The sequence below is a fragment of the Coregonus clupeaformis genome, chromosome 7 (genome assembly GCF_020615455.1).
Source record: "Coregonus clupeaformis isolate EN_2021a chromosome 7, ASM2061545v1, whole genome shotgun sequence".
Classification (NCBI taxonomy): Eukaryota; Metazoa; Chordata; class Actinopteri; order Salmoniformes; family Salmonidae; genus Coregonus; species Coregonus clupeaformis.
This window is the reverse complement of record NC_059198.1, coordinates 31,225,589-31,241,195: the sequence shown is the minus strand read 5'-3', so window position 1 is coordinate 31,241,195 and position 15,607 is coordinate 31,225,589. Positions and strand designations below refer to the sequence as shown.

Here is a 15,607-nt window from a genome sequence, read left to right as displayed (position 1 = left end):
GGTCGGCATTCAGTAGAGCTGAAAGGCGATTTTGAGCTAAAAGGAGAGGACAGAGCAGGACCTTGGACAGGTTCCAATCAGGTCCGCCTTGGTTAGGAAAACGTGTTATGTCAAGAATAGGCTTTTTTAACTTTCAAGCTCGATTGCACTCAGCATAGCTGAAGGAGAATCTTGAGCTAGAGGAAAGAGAAGCAGGACGATAGACAGGTCTCTATCAGGTCCGCTTCGGATGAAAAGCTATCTGTAGCATGTCTCTTGACTCAGGGTCAGTACATAGAGACATGTATTGAACTGACAGAATGTGAGGTCATCTATCTGATTTAGATAGTATGACTTATATATTTTGTTCCTGCCTACTAATCTCTGGGTTCCATTGAGTGAGTAGGGCGGTCTGTTGGACACTTAATGTAGAGTGACTGATGTCATTCCATTAGTGGACGATAGTGTTGTCACAGAATATTGAGGCACGGCTATCTGCTGGTACAGATTAGCACGGCGTCTATTCTGATGATCTGCCCACTAGCCATTGGCATTGCCATTGAGCTAGATGGGGGCGGATCTATAACCGATGACGCGGTATATTGTGACGCCCGGGTGGGTTTTTTAGTCGCAGTATTGCGGAAATTGGTTGCAGCCATTGCTGGGCTTGACCTATTCTCATTTTTGAATGGGATGTGTTAGGTTCGGCAGGGGGTACATTTTGGAGCGTTTCGCTCCGCCTTAAACCAATAGGAGCAGAGCTCCCCTATGGGGCGGAGCTCCACGATATAGAACGACTAGTTACCGGAGTGTAACTCCAGTTCTATGAGTGGAGCGGAGCCCCATAGGACTTAAGGCCCTACCGACCCTCTCTAGTCTCGCTGAAGATAATATCTCGGGAGGCAGATTGAGGGAACGGGGTTCCTTATATAGGGACACCTGTACTCCCATTGGCTGTAGGTGTGTGCATAATTTTGCTTCAGGCTGTTCTGCCCTAGGGCAGAGGGTAAACCAATAGGAGCAGAGCTCCCCTATGGGGCTCCGCTCCACTCATAGAACTGGAGTTACACTCCGGTAACTAGTCGGTCTGTCACTGTCTATGCTATTGGATAGAGAGCGCGATCACCGCAACTGTTCACCCCATGTTATCCTCGTGACGACCTATGCAATCACAACCTGCAGCTGAGTGACTTATCCACGCCTTTATTTCATCCCGTCTGAACTATTGTAATGCCCTTTTTGTTGGTGCATCTGCCAAGTACCTAAACAGGCTACAATATGTCTAGAACTGTGCTGCACGTGTCCTCGCCCACACCTCCCCCCGCCAGCACATCACTCCAGTGCTGTTCAATCTCCACTGGCTCCCCATATGCTCACGCATCGATTACAAAATCCTGGTTTGCACCTACCAAGCTATCCACAAGTCTGGACCGAAGTACCTGTCTGAGCTCCTGCCTCAAACGCACCCTTCGCTCCTCCAGGTTCGTCTCCCTTCAGTAGCCCTGCAGCAGACTAAAAACTATGGGTGACAGAGCTTTCAGTTGCGCCGCTCCGCAGTTGTTGGAACGCACTTACAGACACTATTAGGGCTACAGAGTCTCTGTCCTCCTGCAGCTGTCCTCCTTTAAGGCACAGCTCAAGGACCTCTGCTAATTCTGTTCTCATGTCCTCCGGATCTGGCGACACCTATAGCTTTGATTGCTATAGCTTTGATTGTTGTGTGCGCTCTATGTAATGTGTTTTGGATTGTTTTTATTCTTCTTCTTTTTATTTTTTAATGCACCTTATTATTATTATTATTGTTGTTAGTGGGCAAATTGAAAATGTCAAATAAAAACCCAACCTTAATTTACCAGTTGTGACACACGGATGTTCCAAACTTTTTCTGACTCATATCAGTCATGCGTGCATCGTTGTGGTCCTCTGTAGCTCAACTGGTAGAGCACGGCGCTTGTAACGCCAAGGTAGTGGGTTCGATCCCCGGGACCACCCATACACAAAAATGTATGCACGCATGACTGTAAGTCGCTTTGGATAAAAGCGTCTGCTAAATGGCATATTATATTTTATTATTATTAATATATCGATGCCTGAGTCCGTTTTCAAAGGGATTCGTTGCTTTTTAAAGGCAGTCGCTCTTTAAGAGGAGTTCCTGCTGATGCAGCAACGCCCCGAATTGGGGGCCGCAATCAGACCCTTCTCCATGTATCTCGTGATCCTGCGACAGCTACTTGTCATGTGCATATACTGTAGTACGATGTCTGATTTTAAATTGTCCGTGCAATCTGGGGTCCTTGGAACGTCCATTCCCCATTGAAGTCGAACTTTAACATGGTTAGGGCAGGGATTCCCAAACTCAGTCATCTGGACCCCAAGGGGTGCAAGTTTTGGTTTTTGCCCTAGCACTACACAGCTGATTCAAATAATCAGTCAACAAGCTTATATAATTTGAATGAACCGTGGAGTGTTTGGACAAAAAAAAAAAACGTTCACCCCAGACGTCCAAAGTTTTCGAGATTGCACTGACCAATTAAAATGATGGATACTATTCAAGCAAATAAAACCATCTAATTTATGTACTGTCACCAATCAGGATTGGACCGAGTGAAGAAAAGCGAGTGTGTACGGAAATCACCGAAAGGTGTACGGATATAACTGAGTTTAGTGCGTATTAGTGCGTAGATTTGATTGAGTGTTCCGTCTTCTGTGAACGAACAATTTGGACATCCAAGATTAATTCCTAAAGTGAAAGAACTCACCATCCAGTTGGTTTATCAAAGAAGAATATGAAGTGTCTTCAAATATTGTCTATAACCATCGCGCTGTTGATAGCGCACAGCTCTGCTATTATAAGGTAAAATATTTTCGTCAGTTGCTTGGGAAGGTTTTGAATAACGCGAGTATTTATTCTTGCGCTATCCCGTGATCAGTGTCGAATAGGCTAGGCTGTAACCGTTCTCTGAGGTAGTTTAATTTCCTGACATTAGGTTATTATTATTATTGCCAATTTTACATGCATGTTTGTTTAGGCACGTAGTTCCAATTTTGGTGCACACACCTATCTCCTAAAGTTTGCATTCGAGTTAACATAGATTGTACATAATAACGAAGCATTTCTGTAGTAAAATAGAACCAAGCTGCTCGTAAATGTATGGGAACATCAGTAGAACACAGAGCGCACCAGTTCTGAATTATTCGTTAAACAAATTATCACAGATAGACTCTCTTTTCGTTATCATACAAAATTGGCCTTAGAATTCCCCTCCACAAGACGCGCAGTATGCGCCGCCTGATGAGTGACAATGGGATGAGCTTTGAACAACTCCAGGACATGGCCAAGACCGTTGGTGTTGCAGGAGCTGTCACACCACCATCCGTACCAGCAACCACTCAGAGACCGAAAGTGCCAGTTGAGAGACTCACCAACTTCATGGATGTAAGTGGATATTGTCACTAGGTTTGGGTTAACTCTATCTTGTTCTAGGCTGACTGAAGCAATAATAAGTAAAGATATATATATATAATCACACTTAGTTTTTTCAGGTGTGTGATTTGGTTGAATAAAAGCTTGCACGTTCAGTGTATCTCTCTCCCCAGGAGTTAGAAGAGAACTGTAGTATAGACTTAGGCCTATGTATTTATCATATGAATGTGGTGTTGGTATCAAATCTCTCTACAGGCTCAGTACTATGGGGTGATCAGCATAGGCACACCACCCCAGGACTTTACTGTGCTGTTTGACACCGGCTCCTCCAACCTATGGGTGCCCTCCATTCACTGCTCCTTCCTGGATATTGCATGCTGTGAGTCAGTCTATTATTGCCTTCACTGCACTTCAACATAGCCACGGGAAGTAGGGGTGCTGAGAGTAATAAAAAATTAAATAATAATATATGAATAATAAAAAATACACACTGAACAAAAATATAAACTTAACGATTTTACTGTATTACAGTTCATATAAGGAAATCAGTCAAGTTAAATAAATTAAACCCTAATCTATGGATTTCACATCACAGTGCATCTGTTTGTCACAGATACCTTAAAAGGTAGGGACGTGGATCAGAAAACCAGTCAGTATCTGGTGTGACCACCATTTGCCTCATACAGTGCATTGAGTTGATTGTGGCCTGTGGAACGTTGTCCCACACCTCTTCAATGGTTGTGCCAAGTTGCTGGATATTGGCAGGAACTGGAACACATTGTTGATCCAGAGCATCCCAAACATGCTCAATGGGTGACATGTCTGAGTGTGCAGGCCATGGAAGAACCGGGACATTTTCAGCTTCCAGGAATTGTGTACAGATCCTTGCGACATAGGGCCATGCATTATCATGCTGAAACGTGAGGTGATGGCGTTGGATGAATGGCACGACAATGGGCCTCAGGATCTCGTCACGGTATCTCTGTGCATTCAAACTGCCATCGATGAAATGTATTTGTTGTCCGTAGCTTATGCCTGCCCAGACCATAACCCCACCGCCACCATGGGGAACTCTGTTCACAACGTTGATATCAGCAAACCGCTCACCTACACGATGCCATACACGCTATCTGCCGTCTACCCGGTACAGTTGAAACTGGGATTCATCTGTGAAGAGCACAATTCTCCAGCGTGCCAGTGGCCATCGAAGGTCAACATTTGCCCACTGAAGTCGGTTACAACGCCGAACTGCAGTCAGGTCAAGACCCTGGTGAGGACGGCAAGCACGCAGATTAACTTCCCTGAGACGGTTTCTGACAGTTTGTGCAGGAATTCTTTTTGTGCAAACCCACAGTTTCATCAGTTGTCCGGGTGGCTGGTCTCAGATGGTCCCGCAGATGAAGAAGCTGGATGTGGAGGTCCTGGGCTGGCGTGGTTTCACGTGGCCTGCTGTTGTGAAGCTGGTTGGATGTACTGCCAAATTCTATAAAAGGACGTGGAGGTGGCTTATGGTAGAGAAATTAACATTAATTCCTGCAGTCAGAATGCCAATTGCACGCTCCTTCAAAACTTGACGCAACTACACATTTTAGTGGCATAATCCTCACGTCCTGTAGCTCAGTTGGTAGAGCATGGCGCTTGCAACGCCAGGGTTGTGGGTTTGATTCCCACGGGGGGCCAGTATGAAAAATGTATGCACTAACTGTAAGTCGCTCTGGATAAGAGCATCTGCTAAATGACTAAAATGTAATCCCTACGGTGAAGCATCATGCTGTGGGGATATTTTTCAGCGGCAGGGACTGGGAGACTAGTTAGGATCGAGGCAAAGATGAACAGAGCAAAGTAAAGAGATCCTTGATGAAAACCTGCCCAGGACCTCAGACTGGGGCGAAGGTTCACCTTCCAACAGGACAATGACCCTAAGCACACAGCCAAGACAACGTAGGAGTGGCTTCGGGACAAGTCTCTGAATGTCCTTGAGTGGCCCAGCCAGAGCCCGGACTTGAACCCGATCAAACATCTCTGGAGAGACATGAAAATAGCTGTGCAGCAACGCTCCCCATCCAACCTGACAGAGCTCGAGAGGATCTGCACTGAAGAATGTGAGAAACTCCCCAAATACAGGTGTGCCAAGCTTGTAGCTTCATACCCAAGAAGACTCAAGGCTGTAATCACTGCCAAAGGTGCTTCAACAAAGTACTGAGTAAAGGGTTTGAATACTTACACTACTGGTAAAAAGTTTGGACACACCTACTCATTCAAGGGTTTTTCTTTATTTTTACTATTTTCTAGAAAATAGTAAAAAATAGTAAAAATAGCCACGTGAAACCACGCCAGCCCAGGACCTCCACATCCAGCTTCTTCATCTGCGGGACCATTTTTACTATTTTCTAGAAAATAGTAAAAATAAAGAAAAACCCTTGCATGAGTAGGTGTGTCCAAACTTTTGACTGGTACTGTACATCAAAAGATGCAACGTTATGGGCAAAGACTCAAAACATCCACATACATTTTAAATATTTTTCTTGATCAAGTAACATGGAAAACAACCACTTTTTGTGCAGTATTAATTTACCATCCTTACGAACCACTTTAATGTAAATGTACATTAATGTATTGTACATTGGCTGGTCATCTAGGTTTGTACCTGTAGACTTTCCATCACGAAAAACAATGCACAATACAGTAATTGAGTACATTGAGACATCAAGTGGTTTGTGATAATGTGGCGCAGTTGGTAGAGCATGGTGCTTGCAACACTAGGGTTGTGGGTTCGATTCCCACGGGGCACCAATACGAAAAAGTATGCTTTTTTTTTTCTTCACACAAGTGCATTGGGCCTTTACTAGTCCTGTATTAGCCAGCAATATGGATGTCTTCAGCGCGGCCATATTATTATTTTTGTATCGCCCCCAACCCCCCCTCCTCCCCAAACTACTTCCCGTGGCTTCACTCATAACATTATATGGTTTTACTATCTGCTGAGTCTCCTATCATATAATCATGAGATGGGTGCAAAAGCCAAAGTTGCAAATAGCTTTTTGCTCTTCCATGTTTTGGCATGCTGTACTCGAAGTCATAATCATATTTTTAAGGCATCATGAGAGATGTTTGTTTTGTATGAAAATGAATGCCATTTATCAAACCTGAGATAAAGTTGTCAACTTTATGTACACCTCTGCTTAGGGCTCCACCATCGTTATAACTCCAAGAAGTCGAGCACATACGTTCAGAATGGCACAACGTTCTCCATCCAGTATGGCAGAGGCAGCTTGTCTGGGTTCATCAGTGGGGACACTGTCTCTGTAAGTGGACTGTTCTGTGTGTGTACACACACACACACACACATTTTCCATTGTTCATTTGCATTCCTAATTTAAGTGGGCAAATCCACAGCATTTTTGTGTAATTTTACCACTGTCCATTTTACGTGATGGAATGTGGAGCATAGTCTGCATACCATTCCTTACTCTGTCTATTGTCTGTAAACCTCACTGTTTTAGTGTTCAAGAACAGTCTGATTTGTACCTCACACTTCCTGTTCTTCATTCCATCCCTCTCTCAGTTGGCTGGCATGCAGGTCGCTGGTCAACAGTTTGGTGAGGCCGTGAAGCAACCTGGCATCACGTTTGCAGTGGCACGCTTTGATGGGGTGCTGGGCATGGGCTACCCTACCATATCTGTCGACAAGATAACCCCTGTGTTTGACACCGCCATGGCTGCCAAACTGTTGCCTCAGAACATATTTTCCTTCTATATTAGCAGGTTGGTTGGTTTTAGGGATTTTACCTTTTTTGAATACATTCCTACTGAGGGCTGTAGGTTGTGTGGTTTGTTGACTTGTGATTTGTTAAAAAAAAATGTTTTAAACAGTCCTGTTTACTGTTGGAGGTCAACTGAAAGGAGTTTCTTGTATTTGAACTGGGATATTTTGAGCTCCTGTTATCCTGAAATTCTTTAACTACATTTGCTGTCATATTTCCTCAGAAACAAGAAACTGAAATAGTTACCCTTATTTCAGTTTGTGACAACAAGCACGTTATAGTGTAGAGAATCATTGTACAATTCTAAACTGCTGTGAAATATATTTTCAATTTTACCCCAAATATAGTATTTTCAGCTGTTTGACGCTGGTGTACAAAACTGAAAGTAAAAGACGCAAAAACAAGAATGGGAAGCAAAAAATAGCGCACACAGAACATATCTACTGCTTCTTAGACTTGTTTTCAATAAGAATGACATGTATAACTCACATTTCTGTGAATTTGGTCGGCTCACCCAAAAGGTTACATATTGCAGCTTTAAAATTGCTTCCTTTTTTTTGGGCAAAATCTATGAACATAAACCACAGGTTAATTAAATTCATTTTCATAACTTGTACAACTTGTATTCTTGTGTCGTCACTAGCTTCAATGGGGTTGAGGCAATGATACATTTTCTCATCTGATATTAGATTGACGATCAAGACCCTCTTCCAGTGCACCCTAGTAGATTTATCTATAATTTGTAACCCCTTTGATATCCTGTTCCTCAGAGATCCATTAGCTGCTGTAGGAGGAGAGCTGATGCTGGGCGGCACGGACCCACTGCACTACACTGGAGACCTGCACTATGTCAATGTCACACGCAAGGCTTATTGGCAGATCGAGATGAGCAGGTAAGCAACTTGGTTCTCATCTACACATGCTCTATTATAATATCCATACCAGGGGAGAACGACTGCCCCCTCATTGAAGCCATGAAGTTCAAGGCCGACGGAGTATAGCATGCGGTTTCCAGAAAACAGGATCCCCCATTATAGTGAATGGAAAAATGGCAATCTTCATGTAAATAAAAAAAATCAAAGACATTCATGGTACCAGTAATTGCTTCTATTACATCAGATGCATGTCCTTGAACCAATCATTTTTTTAAAATCGCACACAGAAGTAGTTAAGGATAATTATGTCTTGAGTGATCACAGCAAATTGGTGCTCTGCAGTGTGGAAGTGGGCAACCAACTGACGCTGTGCAAGGCCAGTTGCCAGGCGATTGTTGACACGGGAACGTCCCTCATCACCGGGCCTGTGGAGGAGGTCCGGGCACTGCACAAAGCCATCGGAGCCTTGCCTCTACTGATGGGAGAGGTAGGTAGAGGAGTCTGTAGACTAAATGTCTACCTGTTGTAGCATACAAGTACATTCTTTCAGTTCCAACCTCTTTTAGTTCTCCTGAATGGTCAACAAAAGATTTCGATCATGCACAGTAAGGCTCTATTTTCTTGTAATCTCAGTCGTGTTCATTTGTATTGTAGTGACAGAAGTTACGTTTTGTGAAGTACATGCAGTTATTTGTAACTTTTTACCTTGTTTTTTTCCCCTTTACTCCCTCTCAGTATTGGATTGACTGCAAGAAGGTTCCATCTCTTCCCGTCATCGCATTCAACCTGGGAGGGAAGATGTTCAACTTGACTGGAGACGACTATATCCTGAAGGTAAATTACACCTCCTGACCAGTGTTCACTGTGGCCTGCTTGCCAGTAGAAAATAGTCCGAAATTTGACAACTTCAATCAGCATGAATTAAACGGTTAATCAGTTCGCATGCATAGATATATTTTACTATATCTTGAAATGTATTATCTATTTAATTCTGTGGACATACCTCTAGATGAGTTGAATAGAGGTTGTAGTTAAGTTGAAGTGTGACAAATCATTCAAAGCTTCTCCCATATGTGCTGCAGGAGTCCCAGATGGGTCTGAAAATCTGTCTGTCAGGCTTCATGGCCATGGACATCCCTCCTCCGGCTGGACCGCTGTGGATCCTGGGAGATGTGTTCATTGGACGCTACTACAGCGTGTTTGACAGAGACTCAGACCGCTTGGGGTTCGCCCCCGCCCAGTAGAGGGGAGAAACAACCCCTATTCCCCACCCCATAGCCACTTGTGGAGATCTGAAAAGATTTGATAGGTATAAGCAATATAGTGGTCCTACCAAACCAAGGTGGAGCTAGTACCTCTCAAATCCCCACAGATCATGCTGAATTATAAGAGGAAAAACACCACCAAAATGAACAAACCCCCCAAAAAGAAACTCCAAAGGGGCACCTTTGATTGGTTCCTTGTCTTTGCCTGTTTTGCTTCTTGTGACTTTTTTGGGGGCTGTGTTTTTAAAATTTTATTTGAAGACTAAGTGTTGCCATGTGAGTTTGGCGAATAATTAATAAATGGTTGCAGATCGAAACTGATATGAGCTGCTGTAGGCATTTCAGCTTGGTGTTTTGTATGATGACAAAGTGATACTGTCTCTTTTCTGCACTGTTGTATTACTTTTTTGTTTTTGGAAAGCAGATTACTGAATGCATATCAATGTAAATTAAACTCAGGTTGATTTAACAAAAACAATGATGTCCAGTGAGTAACTACGGACCAGGGTACAGTATACCATGATGCTTCTGTTATTGCCTAAATAAAATGTTCATGCATTACAGCATCAAGTGATTCTAACTGATTTACATTTTATTAAATTTCATTCTTATCCAGGATGAAACATATGGTAGTAGTTGTATGCTTCTGCAGACACCCTTAGAGTTAAGTGCCCTCAAAGAAGCTATACAAGTGCAGGGAAGGAAATTGACCCAACCAAACGTCACAACCCCACCCTTTCATGTTTAACTCTTACAGGTGTAGGGATTGAATTTAAGGATTTTAGGCACTGGTCATCTGGGTTAGTAGACCAGATTTACTAGCCGGTTTCAATCTATTGCAAGCCATTTTTAACTTGACGAAATGTCACTTACCGACTAGTTGGAACAATTTCTACTAGCTTGGTCTGTAAAGTACTAGCCTCAGGCTAGCTTAATTTCCATCTCTGCCAGCAGCCAGCTACCTGTTGCTGCACCTGCTGCTGTATCCTACCCAAAGATTATTTTCCCTACAAGCCTCATGATTTGAAATGACTTACTCTTTTTTAAATGTACACAGAAAAACAACCACGAGAAACATCTGCTGCAACATTTATTATTGGAGTATACAAAGGGCTGTGTACCATTCGGTTCCAAAGCTACAATTAAATAGAAGAAAAAAAACATACATTGCAAGCACATCGTCACTAGGCTGAAATCCACAAGGTAGAGGTAGTTGTCTACTTTGGGCTTCATAACTTCCGTGGCAAAATGACCAACAACCGCACAGAAATGTTTGTAGCTTAAGTCAGGTCTGCAAATAAAGGAAGACAAATCTGCACACAAAAATATCCTCTTTATAGGAAGTCCCATCATGGATTGAGCCATTAATATCAGTACATCCAGAATGAAGCACTTATTCAGAACACTACGTATGGTTGTGGTGGTAGCATTGCAAACATAAATACTCTGCTTTTTTGGTTACAAATGTACAATAAATACTAAAATACTAAACTGTCTCCATTACATGTCGAAGATTTTCTTGTATAATGCACTACTGTACCAAGCACACCCTCCACTTCTACCAGAATACACTACCTACCTGTGTGAGACAATATTGTGGTAATTGGGAAAATAAAATCAATCACTGATGAGAAAAGTGATGATTTAGGAATAAAGATGCATTATCTTTGTATAACACTCTTGAAGAAGGCGGCTTGTGATTGAAACTGGATATCTTTGCATGGGATGGTTATAGCTGCCACCTGACCTGGTTTAAATCCCTGCCTGTCTGCTGGACATCAACTCGGTCAACACCAGATTAACCCTGGCTGTCTTTCAATGTGGGTTGATCTTGTATGTCAATGGAGTTGACCAGAGCCCTTAAATGCACACAATGAGCACCAAGTTGAATACCTAATAAATACCTACCCACCCGTGTCTGTAAGAGTAAAGTTAATGGAACTATCATAAATAATAAGAGAAACGTCTCTCTAAACTGAACACACCTTTGTTCCAATATCCATACTAACATACCACTAAGAATGAAGCAATGTATAGGGCTGGGCATGCATTCTAACTAAGTGGTCTGATGAAGTGGATATCGGAACGTAGCCCACAGGTTCTCCTCTGCCAAAGAAGCTCTTTGAGAAATGAGCCGCACCATGACAAGACAGAAGACGATATACAGTGCCTTGAGAAAGTATTCACACCGCTCGACTTTTTCCACATTTTGTGTTACAGCCCGAATTAAAAATGAAAAGCTGAAATGTCTTGAGTCAATAAGTATTCAACCCCTTAGTTATGGCAAGCCTAAATAAGTAAAGGAGTAAAATGTGCTTAACAAGTCACATAAGTTGCATGTACTCACTGTGTACAATAATAGTGTTTAACATTATTTTTTAATGACCTCATCTCTGTACCCCACACATACAATTATTTGCAAGGTCCCTCAGTCAAGATGTGAATTTCAAACAGATTCAACCACAAAGACCAGGGAGGTTTTCCAATACCTCGCAAAGAAGGGCACCTATTGGTAGATGGATTTTTTTTTAAGCAGACATTGAATATGCCTTTTGAGCATGGTGAAGTTATTATACTTTGGATGGTGTATCAATATACCCAGTCACTACAAAGATACAGGTGTCCTTCCTAACTCAGTTGCCGGAGAGGAAGGAAACCACTCAGGGACTTCACCATGAGGCACAGAGTGAAAAGAAGGAAGCCTGTACAGAATACAAATATTTCAAAACATGCATCCTGTTTGCAATAAGGCACTGAAGTAAAACTGCAAAAAAATTGGAAAATAAATTACCTTTATGTCCTGAATACAAAGCGTTATGTTTGGCGCAAATCCAACAACACGTCGCCGAGTACCACTCTTCATATTTTCAAGCATGGTGGTGGCTGCGTCGTGTTATGGGTCTGCTTGTCATTGGCAAGGACTAGGGAGTTTTATTTAGGATAAAAAAGAAACGGAATAGAGCTAAGCACAGGCAAAATCCTAGAGGAAAACCTGGTTCAGTCTGCTTTCCACCATACACTGGGAGACAAATACACCTTTCAGCAGAACAATAACCTAAAACACAAAGCCAAATATACACTGGAGTTGCTTACCAAGACGACATCGAATGTTACGGAGTGGTCTAGTTAGTTTTGACTTATATTGGCTTGGAAATCTATGGCAAGACTTGAAAATGGCTGTCTAGCAATGATCAACAACCAACTTGACAGAGCTTGAAGAATTTAAAAAAAGAATGTCCAAATATTGTACAATCCAGTTGTGCAAAGCTCTTAGTGACTTACCCAGAAAGACTCACAGTTATAGTCGCTGCCAAGTGATTCTAAGATGTATTGACTAAGGGGTGTGAATACTTATGTAAATTACATATTTCTGTATTTCATTTTCAATAAATTCACCAATTTCTTTTTCTAAAAAGATGTTTTCACTTTGTCATTTATGGGGTATTGTCTGTAAATGGGTGAGAACAAAATATATGTACAGTGCTATGAAAAAGTATTTGCCCCCTTTCTAATTTTCTCTACTTTTGCATATTTGTGATACTGAATGTTATCAGATCTTCAACCAAAACCTAATATTAGATAAAGGGAACATAAGTGAACAAATAACACAATTACATACTAAATAAATGAATTAAGTATGTAATTGTTGTGTTATTTGTTCACGTATGTTCCCTTTATCTAATATTAGGTTTTGGTTGAAGATCTGATAACATTCAGTATCACAAATATGCAAAAGTAGAGAAAATTAGAAAGGGGCCAAATACTTTTTTATAGCACTGTAATCCATTTTGAATTCAGGCTGGAACACAACAAAATGTGGAAGTCAAGCGGTATGAATGCTTTCTGAAGGCAATGTATCATGATTGTATCATGACTGAGAAACAGTTACCTTTATACCAGAAGGGGCTGCTGAAGCAAGATCAGACCTGAATGCCAAATTGACAAATACTTTATGTTCAACTGGAAACAAGTTAGTTTTCCACAGCAACCGAGCTGCTCTGTTTTTGATCAATTTGCTCTCAGCATAACATCCCAACTATCACCAAGTTTAATTTGCAAATGCACACCATCCATTTTGTGTTATGAGTGGGAGAATGTCATGGCAGATGTGTTTCATACAAGGTATGCAACAACCAGTTTTACATAACACAGACCGATGAATGAACACATAGGTCAAGTATTTCATCTTAAATGTCACAAGACATATTTGACGTCATAAACAGACACTACACAGGTGTGTAACAATAACCCAATGTATGATTAATTTTCTCATGCAAACAGCACACATTCCTAACATAAAAGTATATAGTTATTTCTCAACATTCATTCTTTAATTCAACAGGCAACAACTTGTGGGAGGAGTCCTAGAAAACACATATCATCCGCAACTTAAATACCATGAAGATACGAGGTTATGTGATTTTTACGTCAGGCCTTATAGTGGGTGCTTCCACCCTTGCAAAGATTGCTACAATTTCTGAAATATAACTGCAACTTGAACGGAATTTAACCAAAATGTCAACTCTTTACCATTTTTTATTTTTTTTAAACCCAGTGGGGCAAATAACTGCTCCAACATGTTCTTTTTTAAACTCAAGAATGTCAAGATTTCAGTCTTAACACAATTTATTTGCTTTCAGGGCGGCTCACATTGTCAACATTACATTCTATCCATTTACACAGTTTGAGTGGTAGAGTAGGCAAAGTGTAGCCAGGTCCCATATAACTCTTCTAGCCTTGCCATGCCAATGCCATACATCACAATGAGAAGAGTTGGCTATAGCACAAACCGTACGATACCAGGCTACAGTACTATAAGTGCTAGAGTACTACAAACCCCTGCCATGTCCCAATCACTGGTCTTCTTTCCTAGTGGACCACAACAGTGCTTAAGGCAATTTACCTTGTTAGGGGTGGCTGTATTGACGGTGTCACCAAACTATCTGTCCATCTGAACTGGCATCTCATGTCAGAGTGCAATAAGCACCCTGCATCCAAGTCTCAGCTAAATAGTAAGCTACATATGTAGAGACCAATAATGCATGGCTAGAACCGATTATTTATTGCTTGTTCATTTGACTACTAAGAGCTCTCTTTCATGCCCCTGTTCAGACATGATATTAACTAGCATTAGACTAATGTTACCCATCATAATCTCACTGTTTGAAAGACCTGCAATCTGAGGATGGAGCAACCAAAATATCTTTCAAATAGACCAATTTCCATTCCCACAAATTAGAATGAATAAATATCATCTTTATTCCACACCATTCAATCCAAATTGGTTACATATTATTAGCCAATGAAGCAATCACCACTTCAACAAACACTGAGCCCTAACCCAAGTGGTATACTACAAAGCAGGTTCAACTTTGATAAACAAGAAATAACTGTCAATTTTTTTGGTTCATTAAGACAGCTAAACTTACAGTTGAAGTTGGAAGTTTACATACACTTAGGTTGGAGTCATTAAAACTTGTTTTTCAACCACACCACAAATATCTTGTTAACAAACTATAGGTTTGGCAAGTCGGTTAGGACATCTACTTTGTGCTTGACACAAGTCATTTTCCAACAATTGTTTACAGACAGATTATTTCACTTATAATTCACTGTTCACAATTCCAGTGGGTCAGAAGTTTACATACACTAAGTTGACTATGCCTTTGAACAGCTTGGAAAATTCCAGAAAACAATGTCATGGCTTTAGAAGCTTCTGATAGGCTAATTGACATCATTTGAGTCAATTGGAGGTGTACCTGTGGATGTATTTCAAGGCCTCCCTTCAAACTCAGTGCCTCTTTGCTTGACATCATGGGAAAATCAAAAGAAATCAGCCAAGACCTCAGAAACATTTTTTGTAGACCTCCACAAGTCTGGTTCATCCTTGGGAGCAATCTCCAAACGCCTGAAGGTACCACGTTCATCTGTACAAACAATAGTACGCAAGTATAAACACCACAGGACCACGCAGCCATCATACCGCTCAGGAAGAAGACGCGTTCTGTCTCCTAGAGATTAACGTACTTTGGTGTGAAAAGTGCAAATCAATCCCAGAACAACAGCAAAGGACCTTGTGAAGATGTTGGAGGACACAGGTACAAAAGTATCTATATCCACAGTAAAACAAGTCCTAAATCGACATAACCGGAAAGGCCGCTCAGCAAAGAAGAAGCCACTTCTCCAAAACCGCCATAAAAAAGCCAGGCTCCGGTTTGCTACTGCACATGGGGACAACGATCATACTTTTTGGAGAAATGTCCTCTGGTCTGATGAAACAAAAATAGAACTGTTTGGCCA

At 41.6% G+C, this 15,607-nt stretch overlaps 1 protein-coding gene across 1 annotated transcript; it reads left to right on the top strand.

The window, feature by feature from the left end:
* The first annotated feature begins 2,462 nt into the window (after positions 1-2,462).
* LOC121569727 (cathepsin D-like) lies at positions 2,463-9,925 on the top strand. The gene is made up of 9 exons (XM_041880881.2): positions 2,463-2,833; positions 3,235-3,415; positions 3,659-3,782; positions 6,590-6,708; positions 6,969-7,168; positions 7,938-8,060; positions 8,385-8,529; positions 8,778-8,876; positions 9,125-9,925. The coding sequence occupies exons 1-9, from the start codon at positions 2,766-2,768 to the stop codon at positions 9,284-9,286; spliced, it is 1,221 nt and encodes a 406-aa protein (XP_041736815.1). The 5' UTR covers positions 2,463-2,765; the 3' UTR covers positions 9,287-9,925.
* The last annotated feature ends 5,682 nt before the right edge of the window (positions 9,926-15,607 follow it).